This window comes from Notechis scutatus, chromosome Z, assembly GCF_049901735.1.
Source record: "Notechis scutatus isolate UNSWTSFEM ecotype Mainland chromosome Z, rNotScu1.2, whole genome shotgun sequence".
NCBI lineage: Eukaryota > Metazoa > Chordata > Lepidosauria > Squamata > Elapidae > Notechis > Notechis scutatus.
Genome location: NC_142025.1, coordinates 6456181 through 6481695, shown reverse-complemented (window position 1 = coordinate 6481695; position 25515 = coordinate 6456181). Strand labels below are relative to the sequence as shown.

Sequence of the window (25515 nt, the reverse complement as noted above, 5' to 3'; positions counted from 1 at the left end):
GGGGTGTCAAAATGGTGTTAACTGTGAAAAATGGTCCTCTTCTTAGTGCCGTTGTAACGCTGAATGGTGATTCAGAGAACAGTTGTAAGTCGAGGACTATCTGTATTCGGGGATGGATGGGGATGATGGTCTAGGACAGGGGTCTCCAACCTTGGCAGCTTTAAGACTTGTGGACTTCAACCCCCAGAATTCCTCAGCCAGCAAAGCTGGCTGAGGAATTCTGGGAGTTGAAGTCCACAAGTCTTAAAGCTGCCAAGGTTGGAGACCCTGGTCTAGGAGGAAGCACACACGCCTGGTTGAGGGAAGAGCGACTTTCCCGCGCTTTCTCTCTCTCTCTCTCTCCCCCCGCCTCGCCAGAGGCAGAGTTCTGAGTCTGCGCAGTCCGGGCAGGGGGCGGAGGAAAGCCTCGCTCCCCGCCTGGCTGGCTTCCCGACGGGGATTCGAATGGCAGAGGCGATAGGCGCCCGTCTCGTCCGGAGCCGCTTCTTCGGCGGTTTCGTGTGCGGAGCGGCCCTGGGTGCCACCGTCTCGGGGCTGCTCGCCAAAAAACTCCTCAGAAAGCCCGACTGGCCACCGAGCGCCGCCGCGCCCCAGCCAGATGAACCACAGCCATCTCCGTTGCTGCTGCCACCGTTGGGAGGTAAGGAGGCGACTGCGCAAGCGCATAGCGATCGATCCGCCCGCGGGAAGGCGAAATGACGCGAAGAGTGGGCGTGGCTGAGCGGAGGCTAGAGGGCGAGTGCGCAGGCGCGGGAAGCGCCAGCAGCCGTTCCATGAGAAAAGAACAAAAGCTGTGGTTGCTTATCGCAGGGATCCCCAAACTTGGCAACTTTATGGACTTCAACTCCCAGAATTCTCCAGCCAGGAAAGCCAGAATTCTGGGAGTTGAAGTCCACAAGTCTTAAAGTTGCCAAGTTTGGAGACCTCTGGCTTAGCGCAACACACAGTCAGAAAGTAAGGTAGTTAGACCTGATAGTACTTGGATTGGGAGAAAGGTGATGGAAGTAATTTGGAATTCACGGTATAAAGACACAGCATGTGACATCCCATCAATCACTTCTCTTGACATAATCTATGGGTGTCCAAATCTAGTGCAGTGTTCATATTAATTCATATTAATCAGATCCCTGGCATTTATATGGCATGGATTAAAGAAGGAAGGAACAGATCAGACATCCAGCCCTTGCTTATCAATGGAGACTGAGCGGAGCAAGTGGCCAGTTTTAAGTTTCTGGGTGTTACCATAAAAGAGATCCTGACCTGGGGTGCTCACATTGCAGCCCTGGTCAAAAGGACCCAGCAGAGATTAGACTGCCTGAGACTTCTCAGAAAACAACAATTGAATGAAAAACTGCTGGTGACCTTCTACCGCTGCACCATAAAGACTATCTTAACTTACTGCACCTCTGTATGGTTTAAATCGAAACCAGTTATACAGTGCTGTGTAATCTTTGAAAGATTATATAACACTGTATAATTATTTTTCTATTACTTGTAAAAAGTTGGCTCCAATTTTTAAGATAGGATGTGATTTCTCTATGCCTTTGTTTCAAAAAGGGTGTTTTTTTTTTCTTTCTTTCTCTCTTAGAACCTGGACCAGAATCTATATTAGAAAGATACGGCTTTCCTGCAGCTGGAACTCAGATCAGATATTACACCAATCATGCTCTCTCTTATGATCAGGCAAAACGAGTACCTAGATGGGTGATTGAACATATTTCCAAATATAAAACTTCAGGTATTTAAACGGTTCCTCTGCCTGGATATTGTAATTAATTTCCTTCTAAGAAGAGAGGGCTCCTTGCCATGTATGAATCATAAAACCACAACAGAAGATTTGTTCCCCTGGCTGCATTTTTATCTTTACAAGTAGTCCTTGACTTATGACCACAACTGATCTTGAAATTTCTGTTGCTAAGTGAGACTTAAGATTCTATCCAAAGCGTGTGTAAGTGGGAAGCCTCGATTCATCTTGGAAAATAACCCCATGCCACAGTTCTTAAGTGAATCATTGTATTTGTTAAGTTAGTAATCTGGTTCTTAAGTGAGCCAGCTTCCCCATTGACTTTGCTTGCCAGAAGGTCACAAAAGGGGATTGCATGACACCAGGGACACTGCAACCGTCATAAATACGAGTCATTTGCCAAGTGCCTGAATTTTGATCATGTGACGGTGAGAATACTGCAGCAGTCATAAGTGTGAAAAGCGGTCATAAGTCATTTTTTTCAGAGCCATTGTAAACTTCAAAGCGAATTTAATCAAGGACTACCTGAATTCACCCGAAAATAACGCTTATAAGACAAGGTTACTTTCTTAGAGATATGCATGGGGTTATTGTCTAAGATGAATCGAGGTTTCTACGTACATGGGCTTTGAAATTCTTAAGTTCATTCGCCTTCCTGCTTCCTTGTTGGAGACGCTTGCAAGCAAGGGGTGAGCCACAAGTTTGCTTCTAATTGCCATGCCTTGCAAGCTTGCTTCTTCCTTTCCTGCCAATCAACTTGCATCCAGGTGCAGTGAATCCTATCCCATCATCCTGAGGCAACTGAAAGGGGCTTGGTGTCATTCTAGAGCAAGGGTCTCCAACCTTGGCAACTTTAAGACTTGTGGACTTCAATTCCCAGTTTTGCTGGCTGAGGAACTCTGGGAGTTGAAGTCCACAAGTCTTAAAGTTGCCAAGGTTGGAGGTCCCTGTTTTAGAGTACTGTGGTAGTGGTGGTGTGGGAGCGGAGAGAAATGAAAGTCAACACCTAGAGATAAATACAGGTAACCCTCGAATTACAACCACAATTGAGACAAGAAACTTCCTTGCTAAGCAAGGTGATTGTTAAGTGAATCACACCCACTTTTGCAACTTTTTAAAAGTTATTAAATAAGTCATCCTGGTAGATAAATGACTCTCATGGTTTGCTAAGCAAATATGGGGTTGATTTTGGTTGTCAGAAGCTGTGAAAGTCGCTAATGGTGATCCACAAATCATATGCATTTATGCAGCTGTCATAAATACCGTTGCCCAGTACCTGAATTTTGATCATGGGAACATTTCAACTGCTGTAAATAAGGACTGGTCATAAGTTACTTTTTTGAGTGCTGTTGTAACTTTGATCAGTCACTAAACAAATGGTTGTAATTCGAGGACTATCTATATTCCAATCATTTTATACCAAGTTTGATTATGTCAGTTTCCCTTGGAGTGACACTTGTGAACTCCATTGTTCTCAGTGTGATCCTGTTAATTATGGCTGATAGGAACTGACTTCCAATGCAGCTCCAAAATGTTGGATCAGGAATGTGCTGTAATAGGACAATGAAGTGGCCAATAGGGTGAACTCTGCTTCTATAGTTATGCTTTTATGATTTCGCTTGCATTTTTGACTTGGCCCTGATTTGTGTGGTCAAGCCTCCAAAATTTTGCAGCCTTACTGAAAGCCGTCTGAAGTGCCATAAAAAACAGGAATCCTACACCAACCACCCACCTTCATCACCTCCTTCCTCCTCCTCCTCATTACTATCATTAGAATTATCCTAACATTATTCATGGAGGGAATCTCATGAGCAGCATGGTGGCCTAGATGGAGCTCTACCCTCACAATAAGGAGGCTGTGAGTTCGATCCTAAGAAGCAACACACATTTTTCTCTCTGGGCGCAAAGAAAAATATCCGCTGTGATCTCCGTGTAGATGTTGGGAAGGGCATCTGGCCAGAAAATGCTCATCTCCATTCGATTGGCCTGACTCTACCCCAATGCAAGGAATTACAGGATATTAAAAAGCAAAAAAAAAAAAAATCATGGAGGGAATCTTATACATTCATGTATTATTTAAGGAAGTCACAAAGTTAGGGAACCTGTATCTCATGGAACACCTGCTTAGATTGTTAATGAATAGACCTTTGGAATAATCTTTTCAGCATTTGAAGTTCAATTCAGTTTACCTCTTACATTGAGATTTCTATTCTAAGGAGCTTTAGATTTCATCAGAGGCTTGGCTATTTATTTATTCATTCATTAAATTTATATGCTGCCCATCTCACTGTTGGCAGCAACTCTGGGCAGCTTAATAAATGATTACAAAATAGTATAAAATGATACCTGGTTTCTCAGTGAGTAAAATCAATGGCAGGGTGCAGCATTCAAAAAGATCATTTGTTTCCGATCTTCTCTACAACAGAACACTAGACAGGTAGTCCTTGATTTACCACCATTTGTTTAGCAACCATTTGAAGTTACAATGGCATTGAAAAAAGTGATTTGTGACCATTTTTCACATGACCGTTACATTATCCCCATGGTCATATGATCAAGATTCAGGTGCTTGACAACTGGTTCATATTTATGACGGTTGGAGTGTCCAAGGGCATCATGTGATTCCCTTTTGGGACCTTCTGACAAGCTAAGTCAGTGGGGAAGCCAGATTCATTTAACAATTGCAGTGATTCACTTGACTGTGGCAAGAAAATAAAATGGGACAAACCTCGCTTAACAACTGGTCTCACTTAGCAACAGAAACTTTGTAGCTCAATTATGACCATACAATATGTCAAGAACTACCTGTATGGGAACGTTGGAGGCACATTTTCTGCTCAGAATGGTTAGGAGGCCAGACAACCACTTAAAGTCTCTCTCTCTCTCTCTCTCTCTCTCTCTCTCTTTCTCTCTCTCTCTTTGTAATTGTGTAAGTTGCTTTCAGCACAGAACTGATTTTTGAAAAGGAAATGTAATCAAATTGTTTGGTATCTTGTCCCACAGGCAGTGCAGACAGAAAACATTGTAAATTTAAAGCAGACCCCAACATCCCTTCTATGTTCAGTGCTGTGAATGAAGATTACATCGGCAGTGGCTGGTCACGAGGTCATATGGCACCAGCAGGGGACAACAAACATTCACCGGTAGGGTTGCTCAATAGAGTTTGATTCCTTGTTTCTTTGAAGGGGAAGGGGTGGGAGGTTGAAAACAATTCACACTATGCCATTTTCTACTAAACAAGATTGCATGTAAAAATACGCAGCCTTTTTTGCATGAGAAAATGCAAAATCCAAAACTAGTTTTTTTTTCTTTTTGAAAAAAAAAGAATGCAAAGAGAACCAGTTTGGTCTAGTAATTAAGGCACCAAGCAAGAAAGCAGAAGACAATGAATTCTAGCCCCACCTTATCCATGAAAGCTTTGAGCCAGTTACTAGGAGATGATGAGTTCTAGTCCCACCTTATCCATGAAAGCCTGTTTGGGCCAGGCACTAGAAGACAATGAATTCAATCCCACCTTAGGCATGAAAGCCAGTTGGGTGATTGTGTGCCAAGCACCAGGAGACTGAATTCTAGTCCTGCCTTAGCCATGAAAACCAACTGGGTGATTTTGTGCCAGTCCCTCTCTCTCATCCCAACTCACCTCACACGGTTGTTGTTGTAAGAGGAGGAAGATGTTATTGAGTTATTTATAAAAATAATAAAGGCAGGGTGTAATAAATAAAACTGCTTAACATTGGAATGTATTATTCCTAAGTCTGTTAAAGAACAGCCAAACAATGATGTGGATGTTATGGAATCTCTGCAATTTTGTACCTATGTTTTTTAGGGAAGGAAACAAGTTGATTAAAAAGCAGACCCAAATTCAAAGGATCAAGCCTTGCCCTGTAATGCTGACTGATATAAAAATTGTAGATGAGTCTATTAATATTCTTCTGAACACAAGCTCTATTTTGATATCTGACTTAATTCTGTTAATATGATGCTTAATTCTGGGTTCTTAACTAATGCAGGCATCCTTCAGAAACTCAATTTATAATCCTTATTTTTTAAAAATAGGAAGCCATGGCAGAAACATTTTATCTATCCAACATCGTGCCTCAGAACTATGAGAATAATGCTGGTTTCTGGAATAGGTGGGTGCATTTAACAAGTATACTAAAAGCAGGATGCATTTTGTTTAACTGTTACCATCACACTTCAACCAGAATTGGACTAACCAAAATAAGCGAAACACGTCAAGTTGGAGGAAAAAGATCAGAGGAAAAAAAAAGATGTAAAAGTGCTCTCAGAGAAAGAAAACATGGTCCTCGACTTACGACCACAATTAGCACCAGAATTTCTATAACTAAGCAAGACGGTTGCTAAGTGAATTGCAACTGATTTTACGAACTATTTTGCCACAGTTGTGAAACACGTCACCGTGATTGTTAAATGAATCATATCATTTAGCAAACCTGGCTTCTCCCATTGACTTTGCTTGTCGAAAGCTAGCTGGGAAGGACCCAGGGATGCTGCGACTGATGTAGATTCTTGCTAGTTGCTAAGTGCCCAGGTTTTGATCGCCAACCATGGAGTGTTGTGACAGTTACGAGGGCTGGCTTTTCACTGCCGTTGCAACCTTCAGTGGTCGCTAAATGAACGCCTGTAAGTCGAAGACCATCTCTGCTATTTGAATTTGGGTGATCTGGCCCCCAAACCCACTGCAACTTCCTCATCCAGTTGAGAGAATTTTGGCCCAGAATGTATGGTGGACACGCCAGTCCAGAGTTTCTCTATGTGTATGTGTGTGAGTGGAGACAATATATAATATCTCCCTTCTTGAATACTCATGGCGCATAGCACTTTAAGGCAGTGGCCCCTAACCTTTCCAGCTCTGTGGACCAGCAGTGGAGGAGGGAGAGGTGGTAGTTTTTCAAATGCAGCTACATGGCCATTTGCGTGGCCTGTTCCCAACTGCCTGCAGACTGGGGGTTGTGGACCCCTGCTTTAAAAGATACACAGGTCTAATGAAATGGGATGGAAATCGATGAATTAGACCCATACTGCTGAGAAACGGAGTTAGTTGGTTTCAAGCCAGGGAAACAGTGTGATAAATATCTATGGAGATTCTCCATTGTCCTGGTCAGGGTTGTGCCCAAAGTGTTTTCTTTCAAAAGGCAACTGGACTTTCTTGTTTTGCTAGAATATGTTTCAATTCTCATCTAAAGAAGCTTCCGGAACTGAATAAGCTTCTTGGGAGAGAAGCGAAATATCTTCTAGCAAAACAAGAAAGTTCAGCTCTCTTGTGAGAGAAAGCATCTTTGGGACACACAGTATGATAATAATTTTTGAAGGGGTCCTTGGTGCTCTCTGAGCTTGGTTGTTTTCTTGCAGATGTCTCATTACCTAAACTAGGTAACATCACTAGCACTGGTGATGTTACCTGGTTGGGTAATGAAACGTCTGCAAGGAAACAACCAAGCTCAGAGAGCACCAAGGACCCCTCATGTCAATCCTGAGCTACAAATATTCTCCTTTATTGATAATAGTTTTGTTAATTTGGTAGCTACTCGTGCAGGCAAGTCCATGAATGGTCAATTCTCTGTTTGCCATACATAAAGAGATGCTGTTACTTCTATTCCCACAGCAAGGTGCAAGCCCTCCATTCCATTCATTCATTCATTCATTCATTCATTCATTCATTCATTGTATTTCTTATCTGTCCAACTCCCTCCCTCCATTGCTTCCTCCCTATCAGCCAAATACAAATCCAACAGCAATATAACTTCGCCTTATATACTGCTTCATAGTGCTTTTACAGCCCTCTGTAAGTGGTTTACAGAGTCACATATTACCCCTAACAATCTGGATCCTCATTTTACTGACCTGAGAAGGATGGAATTTCAGTGTTCCAGCAAACCTCCATTCCTATCAGTAACTCTGAGACCAGCATAATCTCAAAAGTACCTTTATTAGAATAGCACCGGGCACATCTGTGGAATCTCGAAACTAAAAGTTTCCCGGACTTCCCACAATGTCCCAAACTACAATCCATCTCCTTTTGGCCATCATCACATCACATGGACCAATCACGATCCGTTCCAGAGTAAGATCCTTTTTCCATCCTGCACCACACTTAATAACCTTGAGCTTACAAAATAATGTTATTTTGTCTACTTAGAACCACTCAATTGAAATCACCCCCCACTTTCTCAGGCTATGTGACAGTGTGGAGTAGGGCTTCCAAAGCCGACACTGAGTCAACCTCGAGACAGTCTCAGGATCAAACTCCTGGCAGTGGGCAGAGTTTGCCTGCAATGCAGCATTCTAACCACTGCACCCCCAGGGCTCTTCAATGCAACCAAGGGGATGACTTCTTCAGAGGCAGATGTCACTAAAATATCACCACTAACAACTTCCCCAAGGAAAGGAATGAATGTAAAGCAGTAGATACAAGTTAACCTTGTGTTTTTCTCCCCCAAGAAACTTGTGCATTGGAAAATGATGATGCTGAGGGGGGAAAAAAGCCTTCAGAACTGCTTCATCAGGCAGAAATCTGAAGTTTTTTTTATTAGAGCAAAGCACACCCCAACTTTTTTCCCTCTCCCCTGGTGAGGAAGTTGCGGTTTTAAAGTAGAAATGTTTAAAATGGCTAAAATTTGCTTCTAACCATGTACAATTTGCCTTGAAATAAAGATAAAGTAGAAAAATAGAAGTTTTTATGTTTGGAAGCTTACTGTCTGTTCTATGGAACAACATCTAGTAGTGCAACTCAAGCCTTATGCAAATAATGGTGTTTTGCAATACAGGAGGGGTGTCCAACCTTGGCAACTTTGAGACCTGTGGACTTCAACTCCCAGAATTTCCCAGAAGCTCATGTCAGGGGTGCCTGTGGCGGCTTGAGCACTCTGCCAGGGAAAACGGGCTCATGAGCTCCGTTTTGACTGTGACAACCTCCTGCAACCCTCTGCCAGTGAAAACTGAGCTCAAGAGGGCCGCAAACAGCCCTCCCAAGCTCCGTTTTTGCTGGCAGAGGCATTGCAGGCCAGTCCTTTGCTGGCCCCGGGGGCCAGATCTAAGCACCCTGCAGTCCGGATCCGGCCCTCGGGCCTTGAGTTTGACACCCCTGCTATAGAGGGTGAGGTGAGATATTTTATTAAAGGAACCAGCCTGTCAGTTTACCTGGTCTGTTTGACATACTTACAGAGTAGAGATGTATTGCCGGGAGCTGACTGAAAGATTTGAAGACGTCTGGATTGTTTCAGGACCCTTGACGTTACCTCAGTTGGAGGAAGATGGGAAGAAGAAGGTTATCTATCAGGTTAGGATGTAATCTGGGAAGGCTGCCTCTTCATTTTATTGCACATTTTTGTGTGTGTGTGTGGACTTGTAATGAATGCAGTCTTGCGTTTTCACATGCATGAGGAAAATGTGTTTCAGAAATAGAAGTGTCAGGACAGTTGAAGAGTACTTTGCTGTATGTGTGGTGTGTGTGTGTGTGTGTGTGCGCGCGCACATGCGCAGGAAATATGTAGTCTAGAGGCTTGAATTACTGAAAAAAAGGTAAGTGACAGTAAGTGACAATACGTGATAATTACCAAGTCTTCACACACACAAAACACACACACACTGTATATATGAGAGCCTAGTGGGTTGAGACACAGAAACTGGCCAACTGGGAATTCTAGTCCCGCCATAAGCATAAAAGCCATCTGGATGACTTTGGGCTAATCAACAGGAGATGGTGAGTTCTAGTCCTGCATCAGCCATGGACACCAACTGGATGACTTTGGGCCTCTCATTTTCACTCTTTCTCGCATCCAAGTCTACCTCACAGGGTTGTTATGAGGGAAACGAGGAAGATATGCATTTATTGGATATCTTCGCTACCTTGAGTTATTTGTAAAAATAATAGTAGGATATAGAATAGAATAGAATAGAATAGAATAGAATAGAATAGAATAGAATAGAATAGAATAGAATAGAATTATTTATTGGCCAAGTGTGATTAGATGCACAAGGAATTTGTCTTGGTGCAAATACTCTCAGTATACATGAAAGAAAAGATACATCCGTCAAGAGTCAAGAATCATCAGGTACAACACTTAATAACAGTCATAGGGTACAATAAGCAATCAAATCATACTAGGAAACAGTCAATATAAATCGTGATGGCATTCAGGGGGAAAACTGTCCTTGTGTCTAGTTGTTCTGGTGTGCAGTGCTCTATAGCGTCGTTTTGAGGGTAGGAGTTGAAACAGTTTATGTCCAGGATGTGAGGGGTCTGTAAATATTTTCACAGCCCTCTTTTTGACTCGGGCAGTATACAGATCCTCCATGGAAGGGAGGTTGGTAGCAATTTTTTTTTTTTCTGCAGTCCTAATTATCCTCTGAAGTCTGGGTCTATCCTGTTGGTTTGCAGAACCAAACCAGACAGTTATAGAGGTGCAGATGGCAAACTCAATACTTTCTCTGTAGAACTGGATCAGCAGCTCCTTGGGCAGTTTGAGCTTTCTGAGTATATAAGTAAATACATAAATATTCTCAAAGTTCCAAGTGTGCCCACTGGACATAACAGTTTTCTGCCTTTTGGCTCATGTTCACTTCAGCTGAATTTGGCATATCCCAAACCAAATGTCTGGTGAAAATATAGAGTGATGACCACAGTTGGAATTTGAGGATACACTTGCAGAATATAAATATACTCTTAAGTGTGGAAATTGAAAAAAATTACCCATAGGAAAAATTCATGTCACCACAAGGCAAAACACACTGTTTCATTTTTTTACAGAATAAATAAAAACGACAGCATCTAATCTTGGGGATGCTGTTCTCTAGGGATCCCCTGTATAGTGAGTTTTGTCCTCTGGCAGCTTTTTGCTTCTAAATAAGCTTTTTTCCAATAATTTTTCTTCCTCTGCTTCACTCAAATCAAACCCAGATTAAAAGCATAATTTAAAGCTTCGTCACAGCACTTGCTATGATCTGAGCTTTTCTTCATATTTATGAAATCACCTCGTTTAATTTTTAAGTGTTTTAGTGAATTGTGACAAATTGTCAAAAAATCTTAAAATAGATTAAGGGATAAAAAAAGGTATATTTAGTGAATTAAATACAGTTATGTTTAAGTAAATGATATCATTTTAGGCTGTAAGCCATATAGCCTTAAGTGCGTAGGAGAATCTCCCTCCCTGTCTATCTGTCTGTTATACACATTCACAAACACTCAATCAGTCACTTCCCACACCTCCTCCATTCCTCCGTCTCTGATTTCCTGTAGAACTTCTGCAGGGAATTGAGTGGGTGATCCCAACTCTGGCATTCTGTGTTTCTATGATAGGTGGCCAGGTGATATTGTGATCAAATGAGTCGGAGATGCTTCAGAATTTTCCCATGAACTGGTTGGCCTGTTGCAGAGGTACTCTTATAATTTGTCGACTGGCTCACTATTTATATGTAGCAGCATTGCTCTTAGAAGCACACCCCTTTCATTTAATAAATGTAGAAATTACAATTCCTTAGAGTTTTGCCGGCTGCAAAATGCATAATCAGTTTGGCTCTGCTGTTGTCCTCCTGGCACAACCCTCTGAGTCTTTGAATACAGCGGCATTGTCAAAAACAATGAATTTTTCAGTCAGCCAGGATAATGTCAGTGATAGATACAACTGCAATCTCAAAGGGCCTTTTTTTTCTTCTTCAAAAGGCAACTGCACTGTTTTTTCCTTGAGGAAGAAGAAAAATGTTTTGCTTCTCATCCAAGAAGCTTCATCGCTTCGGTTGGGAGAAGAAAACTTTCATTCCCCTACCATTAGAACGGATGAAGCTTCTTGGATGAGAAGTGAAATGTCTTCTTCCTCAACAAAACAAAACAAAACAGTTGCCTTTTGAAGGGAAAAAAAGCACCTTTGAGGCAAAATCTGGATGACTGAGAATCTCCACAGATATTCCACCAGCAATGTATGGATTAAGATGATGGGTCACTATGAAAAAGATCCAATTTCAAATCCATCCTTTGCTATGGAAGGTGCCTGAAAGACTTTGGGCTGAATATTTTCTCAGTTATTATTAGTGGAGAAATTGAAAAAGGAAATGCTACATACACCATTGTGCATTCCTGCATTATAATTTGGGTTATAAATTTGACAAAACAGTGAACATAAAAGAAAACTGTAATACTTGACTAGCAGTCAAAATAAATACTGGCAATTGTATTGAATAAATGAACTTTACAGTTATAATTTCTTTTCAAATGATATTGGAAAGCAAATATATAACAGGGCTGCTTCTACAGTTTAGGACAAAAAGTAGAATCATGCACATCTTTTCAAAGAGTAACATCAGTATTTTGAAACAAGTCTGAAAAAGGACACACAATAATGCAGAATGTAAGAGTTAATGTATTCTAAGCATATGCTAATGTTTTCTCAATTTTTTTAAAAGAATAGTGACCTTTTAATAATGAAGAATTTGTTACTGTTTTATGGAGGGCTGTAACAAATATTTATTACCCTTTTCTGAAGAATTGTTTTAATCGGTTTTGCATGTTTTCATAATTTCTGACAATGTTTGAAACGGGGTTCAAAGCCTCTAGGAATCAAATTTCACTTATGGTTGACCCAAAACACATTAAAGGAAGAATATTTTACTTAATATTGACTCAAAACACTGTAAAAAGCTCTAATAGTAGATTTTCTGGTAGGGAATAGGCGCCTACCAAACAAAATCAATAAAATATCCCAACCCTACTTATTCTAGCTGAACACAAAGGTAACAAGTGGATTTGAGCATCTCTGTTATTAATTCCCTCTCTTGAAAGGTCCCTTTTAAGATAGCTCAAAAGTGCCAGGCTGTAGGGGTAAGATCCCTTGGAATAACATTATCATGATGTCATCACTCAAGTATCAATTCAGGTGAAGTACAGTAGTACTTTGGAGTTAAAAGAAGCCTTAAACGTCAGGTAAAATAAGGACATTGGGATTCCAAATTGTATCAGAAGACCACTGCAACCGAATGGATGTCTAGAAGTGATCAATATCTTTCCTCATTTCTGGTTTTAAATTTGTGGCTAGATTAATTTCAATCAGGATACATCAGAAATATTTGTAGTTCAGTTTGACTGTAGGATCCATTGCCTTTGGCTGGAATTAAAATCAATAAACATCTGCACCATATATAATTAATTGGTAGTATTATTACGATATAACTAAATGTTTTAATGGCCGCCTAGCATCAGCATCTTTTAAAATGGATTACAGTGGTTCATTTGTAAGTAAGCCGATATTGATATTGCCATCATCTCTTACTTTTGACTCTCCTTGGCTTGATTTATCATCTTTACAGACATTATAGGTTGCCCTCAACTTATGACTTCAATTGCCGATTTCCATTGCTAAGCAAGGCAGTTGTAAATTGAGTCATGCTCTATTTTACACCTTTTTTTGCCGTGGTTGTTAGGTGAATCTCTGCCATTGTTAAGTGATTTATATTGTCATTAAACAAATCTTCTTGTCTTTGCTTATCTGACACCACTGGGAGGGACAGTGCAGCCATCATAAAAACATTCCAGTTGCCACACACCCAAATTTTGATCACGTGACCATGGGGATGTTGCAGTGGTCGTAAGTTTCACACTTACGGTCATAATTTGATTCCCCCCCCCCAGTGCCGTTTATTCATTCTTGATCTTCACGCCAAGAAGCAGTTTTGGAAACGAAAAGATCATTGGGTTGCAGAAGGAATATTTGTGGCTTCTCTTTGACTTTCTGTTGACATTGCCTTCAATACAGAGAGAACTACAAAGCTCAGTCAGGTGTGTTGGCTGTCAGGTCTTGATGGAATTTTATGTCTATTGACCTGCAGAAGTCTTAAGCAATTGCCATACCCCCCAAATATAAGTCAGGGTGACAAAAGCCCAGTTTTGTTAATTCTGGTCACTGTAGCTTTGCCCCTGAGTCTGTAAGAGCTTGATAAATCTTTCATCCTCTACATCTTCCTTGCAATACAGCAGGAAACTTCTGTTTTCAGGTATTGACCACTATTAGTTTCTTCAGTACATTCTTTGGGGCAACAGGGAAAAGAGTTGAGGGGGGTCCTTGGTGCTCTCTGAGTTTGGTTGTTTTGTTGCAGACGTTTCATAATCCAAACTAGGATATTTCTTATTTAATTAAGGCTGCCATAGCTGGCCTGCAGATGGCAAACAGCCACGAGATGGCAGCAGAACAGGTACTCAAAATTCTAACCTTCTACTGTTTGGGTGGTCAAAGAAAACCAGGAAGCGCAGAGAGCACCAAGGACCCCTGAGCTACAGATGTTTCCCTGTATAGAAAAAGAGTTCTTTGACATCGTGTGCACGGATTCCAAAATGCTGAAAGCACTACTGTCACATTTCAGGCTGCTTATTAGGGACAAGCTGAAAACAAATTTCCATTTGGCTTTCCTTCTTTTTCAAAAACAAACCTTGCCTTTTTTTAAATAATAAATTACAGGTTTTTGTTTTTTTTAAATGTGTGTATTATTTTCTACACAACACTGGTTAAATTAAAATCAGAATTTTAATTTAATTTGTAGAATGCAAATTATGTACACCCCCCTCTCTCTCTGTGTGTGTGTGTGTGTGTGTGTGAGAGAGAGAGAGAGAGAGAGAGAGAGCCAGGGACACTTGCAACCATCATAAATATGAACTCTGTGTGTGTGTGTGTGTGTGTGTGTGTGTGTGTGTGTGTGAGAGAGAGAGAGAGAGAGAGAGAGAGAGCCAGGGACACTTGCAACCATCATAAATATGAACTCTTTGTGTGTGTGTGTGTGTGAGAGAGAGAGAGAGAGAGAGAGAGAGAGAGAGCCAGGGACACTTGCAACCATCATAAATATGAACTCTGTGTGTGTGTGTCTGTGTGTGTGTGTGTGAGAGAGAGAGTGAGAGAGAGCCAGGGACACTTGCAACCATCATAAATATGAACTCTGTGTGTGTGTATCTGTGTGTGTGTGTGTGTGTGTGTGTGTGTGTGTGTGAGAGAGAGAGAGAGAGCCAGGGACACTTGCAACCATCATAAATATGAACTCTGTGTGTGTGTGTGTGTGTGTGAGAGAGAGAGAGAGAGAGAGAGAGAGAGAGAGCCAGGGACACTTACAACCATCATAAATATGAACCGGTTACCAAGTGTCTGGATTTTGATCACTTGACCATAAGGATGCTTCAATGGTTGTAAGTGTGAAAAATGTCCCAAATCACTTTTTTCATTGTAGCTTCGGTCACTAAACGAATGGTTGTAAGTTGAGCATTGCCTGTATCTGATCACTCATACAATCCTATTTTTTATTTTCAAATAAAGAAAAAACTTTTCAGTAATGTTCAAAATAGTATTTATTTTCAGGCCCAAAGCTTCATCCAAAGTTTTTAACAACGCGTTTTCAGCCTAAGACAGACATTCATTAGGACACCTGCTATGCAGAGTGTTGGACTGCTGGTTTCTTTTTATTTCTTTCCTTCCATTATAATTTAGTTTAGAATGAGATGCCTATCTAGAATTACAAAAGAGCTGGTGAAACTAAATCTCCTAGCTTGCCAACTCAGTCAGAATCCTTTGCTTTTGCAGCATTGTTCTATAATAAAGTGAGATGTAAAATATTTTTAAAAGGCCTTTCCTTAACAATAAAAAATAATGTATTGCTTATTATATCTTAAAATTGCTTTAATGTTTTAGAAAAAGCAAAGGTTTGTTATTATATAGGAAATTTGGATTAATTGTTACACGAGAGAGGGAGAGAGATTGAAAGGGTGATGATTAATCTGTTGAAGATTATTTCATTTGTCATCAGCCATAAGCTAAATTATTATGATGGTACAACGAAAACTAGAACATATAAATTCCATTGCAATAAATGGGGCAGGCTTGAAATCAAGTAATGGTTTTTTTTTCTGATTACGTTTGGACTAACAGCTTATTCCAAAGTACAGTACTGATTAGAATCATAGAATTGAAGAAGCTCTCACACAGCTATAGAGTTTCTTTGCATTGTGTGGCATGTGAAGTTTAAACTTTAAGTTTACACCTACAGTATGTCTTTGGAGGTTCTCAGTCATCCAGGTCACAGTTATATCCACGGGTGGGATTCAAATTTTTTAACAACCGGTTCTGTGGGTGTAGCTTTGTTGGTGGGCGTGGCTTGGTAGTCATGTGACTGGCTGGGTGTGGCCAACTCAACATCACTCACATCGAGGCACGCATCTCCTCGCCTGGCTTCTCAAGACTGTGGGGATGCTGCAACAGTCGTAAGTGTGAAAAATGGTCATAAGTCACCTTTTTCAGTGCCATTGTAACTTTGAATGGTCACTCCACACAAGCAAAATACCAGTAAAGGAGGGGGAAAAATACTCCAGAGAAGTTCCAGACACAGGAAATCTAGTCCTGCCAAGAATGTAATAAGGGTTAACGGAGAGGCAGTTTCTGTAAGCAACACCAGAATGTTTCCTTCCTGCCTTCCTTACAGGATTAGGCCAGTAATTTCTTCCAACAACAGGTTCTCCGAACTGCTTAGAATGTTAACAACCAGCTCTAGCGAATAGGTGCGAACTGGTAGAATCCCACCCCTGGTTATATCAAAAGTGGTGTTTTTTTTATTTTTGAAAAGGCAACTGGACTGCTTTTTTGAGGAAGAATAAGATGTTTTGCTTCCTATCCTGGAAGCTTCATCAGTTGTAATGAATGGTATTGGAGATGGAAAGACAGTTATTGACAGTTGAGATTCATTTGGGGATGCTGGTGAATAAAAGGTTCTCATAGGTAGGGAGGAGGGAAATGGAAAGATTGTGTTTTGTATGCAGTCAAAACCTCTCTGAGAGCCATTGTGGTTATTTGAGGTTTTATCTGTGACCTCAGGGTCACCTGAATCAGATGTGTGGAATCTTCTTGAAACAGTTCAAAGAACTGAATTATAAATTGGGGTTGGTGGTGCCTCTGTCAATAATTGTCCTTCCATCTCTAACACCATCCATTATAACTGATGAAGCTTTCAGGATAGGAAGCGCGAAACATCTTTTTAATCCTCAAAAAATTGACCCAGTTGCCTTTTCAAAAATAAAAATCACTTTTGAGATTACACCTATGAAGCACAAGTATGTCATGCATGCCTTTATTGAGATTTTTCTTTAAGCAGAAATGCGCTATTGTCAAAATATATCCCAATAAACAAACAATAATCATGATGAGGTACAGGTAATCCTTGACCGAAGACCATTCATTTAATGATTGTTACAGCAATACTGAAAAAAGTTCATAAAACCTAGAACCTAGAGAAATAGAAGGGATCTTTGAGGTCTTCTAGTCCAGCCCCTTGTTCAACAGAAGACCCTACTACACCATTTGAGACAAATGGTTGTCCAGTCTCTTTTTGAAAGCCTCCAGTGATGGATGACCCACAATTTATGAAGGCAATCCATTCCACTGATTGATGGCTCCCCCTGTTAGAGCTCTTCTTGATTAGTTTCCATCCGTTGTGACTTATCTTGCCTTTTGATGCTTTGGGAAATAGTTTGATTTCCCTTGTCTATGTAGCAGTCCCTCAAATATTGGGACACTGCTATCGTGTCTCCCCTAGTCCTTTTTCATTAGACTAGATATACCCAATTCCTGTAACTATTCTTTGTGTGTTTTAGCCTCCAGCCCCCTAATCATCCTTGTTGCTCTTCTCTGCACTGTTTCCAAAGTCTCAAAATATTTTTTATATTATGGTGACCAGAACTGGATGCAGTATTCCAAGTGTGGCCTTGTAAAGCGGTACTAGAGCTTCATGTAATTATGATTTTGCCCCTCTGTTAATGCAGCCTAGGATTACATTGGCTCTTTTGGCGGCAGCTGCACACCGTTGGCTCATATTTAAGTGATTGTCCACTAGGATGCCAAGATCCCTCTCAGTATTACTGGCCTTAAGCCAAGTGTGAACTAGTCTGTCCTTATACAGTTGTTTTTTCTTGCCCAAATGTTAAGTGATTTACAACTGTCCTTGCACTAATGACCATTGCAGCATCCCCAGAGTCACATGATCAAAATTCGGATGGTTGGCAACTGGCTCATATTTATGACCGTGGCAGTGTCCTGGGGTCATGCGATCCCCTTTTGCGACACTCTGACAAGCAAAGACAACGGGGAAGCCAGATTCAGTTAACAACTGAGTTACTAATTTAACAACTTCAGGGATTCTCTTAAAAAATGTGGTAAGAAAAGTCGCAAAATGGGAGAAAACTCAACACATTTCTCACTTAACATCATACATTTTGGGCTCAATTGTGATCGTAAGTCAAGGATTACCTGTATACTGTAGTTGCCCAAGTTATGTACTTCATGTTTTCAGAATCTCTGTGATCCGTACAAATTGTGGGGCCAAGTTCTGTTATAAACCATACATTCCTATGTTGCTTGTGTTGAAAGAACAATTTCTTTTTAGTCCAGCACTCTGGGTCACTGAGTGGCCATTAATAGCTATTTATAGTTTCGTGAAGCTGTCCACTTCCCTTTGAAAACCATCCAGACTGGGTGCCCAAGTGCCCAGTTTTAGTCTTTTTCAGCTGCAGAAAATACTTTTCATTGCAAGAACTCTGGATGTGACTAGTGGCCCAGGATTAGTTTTCCTCATACACACCTGCCCAGCTCTACAGCACAGATAGTCATCCACTTACAACCATTTATATCATTGATTAAGGAGAGATCCACTACACAGAGCATCTATCTAGAGCAGTGGTGGCTAATCTTTTTGGGCTCCTTTGTCAAAAATGGAGCGCGCGCTTGCATGCTCACACTTGTGTGCTAGCACCCAGAAGGCAATGCATGCCCCCCCAGTCCCCTACGCATGTGCATGCAATCCCCCGCCCCTTGCCTGCAGTGTGCTTCTCAGCTGATTTTCAGTGGGTTTGAGGCCTTTTCGGCCACCCAAAGGCTTGAGGAAGGAGGCTTCTGCAGGCTTCTACAAGCGTTGTAGGCCAAAATCTAGCCCCATTTCATCACTTCCTGTTTTTCCGAAAATATTGGAAGTGACGAAACAGGGTTAGATTTTCGCCTACAAAGCTTGTAGAAGCCTGCAGAAGCCTCCTTCCTCAAGCCTTTGGGAGGCCGAAAAGGCCTCAAACCCGCCGAAAATCCATTGTGAGGCACGCACATGCGCAGTGAGGTAAGTTTGCCTGCAGCTCACGTGCCGACACAAATGGCTCTGCGTGCCACCTGTGGCACGCCTGCCATAGGTTCGCCATTACGGATCTAGCATTACAACAGCGACTTGAAAAAAATGACTTATAACTAATTCTCGCGCTTACAACTGTTGTAGCATCCCCATGGTTGTGTGATCAAAATTCAGCTGCTTGGCAACTGACTCATATTTATGACGGTTGCAGTGTCCCAGGGTCATGGGATCCCCTTTTGCGACTTTCTGACAAGGGAAGTCAACGGGGAAGCCACGTTCACTAAACAACTGTGTTACCAACTTAACAACTGCAGTGATTCACTTAATAACTGTGGCAAGAAAAGTGGAAAAATGGGGCAAAATGCACTTAACAACCGTCTCGCTTAGCAACATAGATTTTGGCTGTAAGTTGGGGACTACCTGAATGTCCTCTTTGCCTTCCTGTTTCAGGACCGGACTATTTCCTAAAGCTTCCATATCCTGGCATTTTCTCATGTGCACAGCAGAGCCAGTTGAATTCGAACAGTTTTACCTTGTGTGAGAATAGCACATTAAAGGCATCACTTCTGGTTAAGCAGAACAGTTCATTGCAGCCTGCCTTTTAACACAGCACACATGAAAGATGAAATATCAAGGGGAGCTGAGCCACACCAGATGATATTGAAGAGAGAATGTGATTGTTTCGCTGCAGGTTTTTTTCAACATATCACAGCCCTAAACTCCATTTCCCTCCTCTTATCTGCTGCCAACCAATATCCTTCCTTCTGTTATTACTAATTTTATAATTCTGGTGTGAGCCCTGTGGGGGCTTATTATAACCTAATATTCCTGGTTATCTCTATTTAGAATATAGGAATAAAAACAGTCTTGTGACTCCCAATAGGCAACAGTAACAGTAAGAAAAATCTGTGAATAAGGCTCAAATGTGAGCTTTAGATACACCAAACGGGGGGAAGTGAGCACAGGGCACAAAAGTTCAGATGAGTTAGAATTCCAAAATAATAACACACCCAGACAAGGTAAATCTAGGTTGATACATATTAATTTCAGTTAAATGGGGAGATATTGAGCCTTGGCTACAGGAATGACATTCAGAAGAGGACAGATGTGAACATATAAGTGTACTGAAGCATTAGATGTCAAATAATTGCACTATAAAATTCTATATTTTGTTTAATATGTACTGGCTTTTAACCATAGCAAGTCACTATTAAGCTGGGAAGGAAAAGGAGGTTCTGTAGCTAAATGTTTCACTGCTACTGTCATAAATAATTATTCCTTTATCATTTCTTATGTGTGGATACAATAGATGTTCACAAATCAGACAAAAACAGAAATCGGAGTTGGAAGGGATTTTGGAGATCTTCTAGCTCAGGGGTAGGGAAACTTACACTTATATTTGTCCTACATTTGTATATTAAACATTCAAGTCAAAAATTGATTTCCCCCACAACTGAAAAACCAGTAGGCCAGGGATGGGGAACCTTTTATGGCTCACTCAGGAATACTGGGAGTTGAAGTCCATAAGTAATAAAAGAGCCAAGTTTCCCTACCCCTGTTCTAGCCCAACCGCTGCTCAAGCCCTGTACCATTTCAGACAAATGGCTATCCAATCTCTTACAAACCTTCAGTGATAAAGTAAGTGTCCACAACTTCTGGAGGCAAGCTGTTCCACTGATTAATTGTTCTACCTGCCAGGAAATTCCTCCTTAGTTCTCGGTTGCTTCTCTCCTTGATTAGTTTCCATCCGCTGCTTCTTGTCCTGCCCTCAGCTGCTTTGGAGAATAGCTCTTCTTTGGGGCAACCCCTCAAATATTGGATGATTGCGATTATAGAGTCTTTCTAGAGTATCAACATCTTTTTTTACTGTTTTGTGTATTGTGTATTCTGGATGCAGTATTCCAAGTGTGGCCTTACCAAGGCATTATTAAAGCAATATTAACACTTCACGTGATCTTGATTTTATCCCTTTGCTAATGCAGCCCAGGACTGTGTTGGCTTTATCTTCTTATATTTCCTAGTCTCTCCATAGAAGGGCACAGCTGTCTGTCCTAAATGACAGGGAGAGAATTGTTGGCCTTAAATAAAGGAGATAGAATGCTACAGTTATGAAGGTTGGCTACAACATCCACTGGGTGGCACTAAAGCATCACACAAACCAAGCTTCAGGATTTCCTCATGGTATATTTCAGGATGAGGCTAATCCTTTTAAATCTATACAGACACAGCTTATTAACATGCTGATTTTTTTTCCCCCCGGCTTCTTTGAGCTGAGCAATCATGTGGAACAATGTACATTACTTCTCTAAAGAACGCCCTATAATCACAAAAGGTCTCTTAGTGCAGTTCACATGGTGAAGAATAAGATTTTAGTTGCTATGTTTGTCAGGAGGTTAATAGTTAGATTCTACTTCTAGGCAAGATGCTGCTACCACCCGTTGTAAATCACAAAGGAATATCAGAGCCCAGAATTGAAAAGCAATGATTCCATAGGCACCGTTCCTTCAGTCCGGATGTTCTAAGGCAGAGATAGTGAGGTGAAAGTTCCCCTCACACATACGTGCTACTCGTCAAGTATACATAGCTGGCGCAGGAGTTCTGGGAGTTGAAGTCCACAAGTCATAAAAGGGCCATAGTTCTCCACTTTTGTTCTAAGGCAGGGGTGTCAAACTCAATTTCATTGAGGGACATATTGTGCTTGACCTCAAGAGACCGGGGTATGGGTGTGGCTGGGGTGGGTGTGGCCAGCTTGATGCCACTTGTGAGGCTCCATTGAGCCGCGACACTTGGAGAATGGAGCCCACTGCCAGCAAAAATGGAGCTTGAGAAGGCCACTTGTGGCCTGCCCAGGCTTTGATTTGGACTGTGAAGGGCTCCTGCAGTCCTCTGCCAATGAAAATGGCGCTTGGGGAGATTGCGAACGGAGCTGGGTGGCCAAAAACGGAGCCCTGGAGGCCCATGCACAGCCTTCCCGAGCTCCGTTTTCTCTGGCAGAGGCACCACGGACCAGTCCTTTGCTATTTCCGGGGCAGCTCCAGAGGCCAGATCTAAGCACCCCATGGGCTGAATCTGGCCCGCAGGCCTTAAATTTGGCACCCCTGTTTTTAGAGCATTGTGGATTGTTAAGTCTCACACAGTTTGCCAAGGGGCCTGCTCTCTCTTCCATTCCCTTCCTAGCCTCCCCAGGGAGGCTGAAGCTTTGAACATGCAGAAACCGTCTACTTTTCATTTCAGATCTATGTTCTGAATGTCACATTTTTTCAAACTCTCTTGTAATAACAAACAAAGCAGGAAAGGCTTATATCTTTATAGCGCTCAGTGGGTTTAGCCTTTAAAAAGATAAAATGCACAGATGTTACTTTGAGAATTTCAGTGGGACCACTAAGCTTTCTTTGCTAATGTTCTCCACATACACTCTCAAAGGAAAAAGGATGAAGAATTTAAGAATTTTCCATATATCAGCCAGGATGCGCTGGTGCGTTGCTTTATTCTTGTGATTTAGAATCCCAGCAACGTGGAACCACTTAAAAGTGGTATATTTACTGAAGTTTGAATTAATTGTCAAACATAATATAATGTTCTGTCTCCCTTTCGTGTGGCTTTGGTAACTTGTTTGGGGCAGCTATCTGTTACATATATTTGCTTATATTTGTTACATAGGTGTTCATGTGTAGGGATTGTATCACTTGTTTATGTATTAGGTGTTTTTAATCCCACTTTTATGAGTAACTCAATGAAGCGATTGTGCTTGATGCACTTTCTTCCTCCTTACAACAACAACTCTGTGAGATGGATTGGGCTGAGAAAAAGTGACAGGCCCAAATTTACCCAGACAGATTTCATGGCTAAGGCAGGATTAGAACTCACAGTTTCCTGATTTCTAGTCTAGTGTCATAACCAAACTGGCTCTCATTAACGAATTATTAAATTAAACTGCAGTGATTTGCTTAACAGCAGTGGCAGTGAAGGTTGTAAAATAGGCCATGACTCAATTAGCATCAGTTGTGGTAATAAGTTGAGGACTACCTCCACTTTCCCAGGAATTAACAACTCCTTTCCAATCTGTTTGCAATGCCTTTTATCAAACTAGGGGGATAATTACCTAACTGGTTTCCCTTTTAACTGTTTTCTTTTAAATGGGTAGAAACATTGTCAACCATGGGCTTGTGTTTATTCAATAACTCTTCTTATTGTTGTGTTGGCAGTTCCATGTTCATCCAAATGAGATCTGGATTGTGCCCTAATTTAAGATGAATTTGAATATTCAAGGTGTTTTTCCAAAAGGCAACTGAACTTTCTTGATTTTTTTTTTCTTTGAGAAATGTTTTGCTTCTCATCCAAGAAGCTTCTTCGGTTCTAGTTTGATGGTGGGGATGAAGATGGACTGCTGAATCTCCAAGACAAGTGTCAGTCTTGTGAAGTCAGCAAAGTCCACATTCCGGACCGAGAGGACCACATTTTTGAAAGGAGTCAAAGAGGCCACCTGGGTTAAGATTGAACAGCCCTCTCTCAACAGAGTGGGAGGGATATGACACCACCTGCCTCCTGTTTACAACACGATCCTTTCGGCAGTCCCAAGGAAGTTCCACACTCATTTGCACTGTGATTCAGATGATCCTGAGGATACAGATAAATCCTCAAGTTGGCCTTAATGGCTCTCAGAGAAAGTGCTAATGACTAGATGACTACTACAAAAATATAAATGCTTCCATTCTCCATCAATCATTTAGAACTGAAGAAGCTTCTTAAGTGAGAAGCGAAATATTTTCAAAGAAAACAACAAGAGAGTCCAGTTGCCTTTTGGAAAAGCACCTTTGAGACAGCCATGCCTGGGTGACTAAGAATCTGCACAGATAGATGAATTTGAGTAATACAATCTCTCCCTTCTGCTGATAGGTAATTGGGAAGGATGAGGTGGCTGTACCTTCTCATCTCTACAAAGTCATTCTCGCCAGGCGAAGTGAAGTGCTTCAAGATCCTTTGTTACTTGGAGCCTTTGTGGTACCAAACCGTCCTATTGGATTTGACCATCAGCTCCAGGAATTCCAAGTTGGCATCGAAGATCTGGAGAAAATGTCCGGCCTTGTTTTCTTCCCAGAACTGAATAAATCTGAAGATGTTAGAAATATCTGTGAGGTTGATACTTGTAAGCTAATGACCCTGGAAGAATTTACTTTGTATATCACAACTCGGAAAATACAGAATGCAAGGACAGCAGAAAGGCTGGGGAAAATCATGTCTGAGTTACGTGAAAAAGGAATTGAACCGGATGAGTATCTCTTAAAGATTTATAATAAGAAGAAAGAAGAATTAGCTGAACGAACCACAGCAGAAGTTAGAGAAAGAAAAGTTGGTTGAACTTTACAAGTTTGGTGTTGTATTTTCAGAGATGTAGCTGTTAAGAAAGCTTTCATAACCATTATCTGGCTCTTCTCCAATGATCAAAATATACAATTTGCCATATTGAAAGATTCTCTGTGCTGGAGGTTGATAGAGGTGCTTTTCTAAGTTAGCCATCAAATATTCAAATTTATGGGATTCTTTCATATAATGCTAGAGAAAAACTACTGGGAATATAAGCAGGATTTTTTCATTGCTATCTGTTCAATGCTTTTCTAATATATTTACTTTAAAAGTGTTTTATTCTTTCCTGTTAAGATTATATCACTGATTTTAATTTGATGTTTTTTAGAATATTATCTATTATTTTCTTCTTTCCTCTTCCCTTCCCTGACCTCCAGTTCCCTATTCAGCTGCTTTCTTCATGGGAATTTGATTAAACCCACGTTTCTAATTTAAAATCTGGGTATACAGCATAAAACACACGCACTCTGTTTAAACATCTTACAATAATATCTCACATTGAGCTCACATATACTGCCATGGTTTGTTAAACTGTGATGTAATTATAAAAACATCAGTGACTGGATTTACAATGGCTGGGTCAGGCAACTTACTAAAGTAAAACTAAATGAACCATATAATACCTTCCTGTGTGAATCCAGTCATTTGAGTATCTTTATTGCTCTAGTAGGCCAGCTCATTTTTTTATTATGGCCAGCTATTTTTTTTAAAGAAAACTGATTGCTTTTTGTTGTAGTAATAACATTATTATAATATATTAATGGTATTACTGTCCTGAATTTAAATCTCTCTTGATTCTTCAGACTAAGCATTCTTACTACTATCACAGTGGCTTCATCTCTAGATTGGCTAATTAACATCCTGTTTTAATACTGTTTTTATTTTTCCCCCGTATGCAGCTTGTTTATTTGACATATAGGTTGATGCCCTGAGAGTGCTATTTTGTGATTTTGAATAAATAGTTTTGAAATAAAGATTTTCCCAAGATTTCTATTCTGATTTTTGTTTTGTTTTATCAGAATTATAAGATCAGGTATGAGACCCTGCCTTAGCATTTTTCTGTGCAAGTTAAAGGTATATTTTTACTGTTTTCCTTTTATTTTTCCATCTTTATGCCACAGTTTCAAATCACAAATTGCTTATTAAGCTGCAAAATGAGAAGGAAAGACCACTTTTTTTTTAGGGGAAAGCAAAAGTTTACATCTGTTTCAGTGATTTTCTGAATCACAGCCGGAGCCTCAATTTTAATGTATAGTTTT

General features: G+C 40.8%; 1 protein-coding gene across 1 annotated transcript; it reads left to right on the top strand.

The window, feature by feature from the left end:
* Positions 1-381: 381 nt before the first annotated feature.
* Positions 382-25241, top strand: EXOG (exo/endonuclease G). Its single transcript, XM_026678927.2, has 6 exons — positions 382-640; positions 1589-1738; positions 4748-4887; positions 5801-5877; positions 8930-9044; positions 23789-25241. The coding sequence occupies exons 1-6, from the start codon at positions 445-447 to the stop codon at positions 24248-24250; spliced, it is 1140 nt and encodes a 379-aa protein (XP_026534712.1). The 5' UTR covers positions 382-444; the 3' UTR covers positions 24251-25241.
* Positions 25242-25515: the final 274 nt, after the last annotated feature.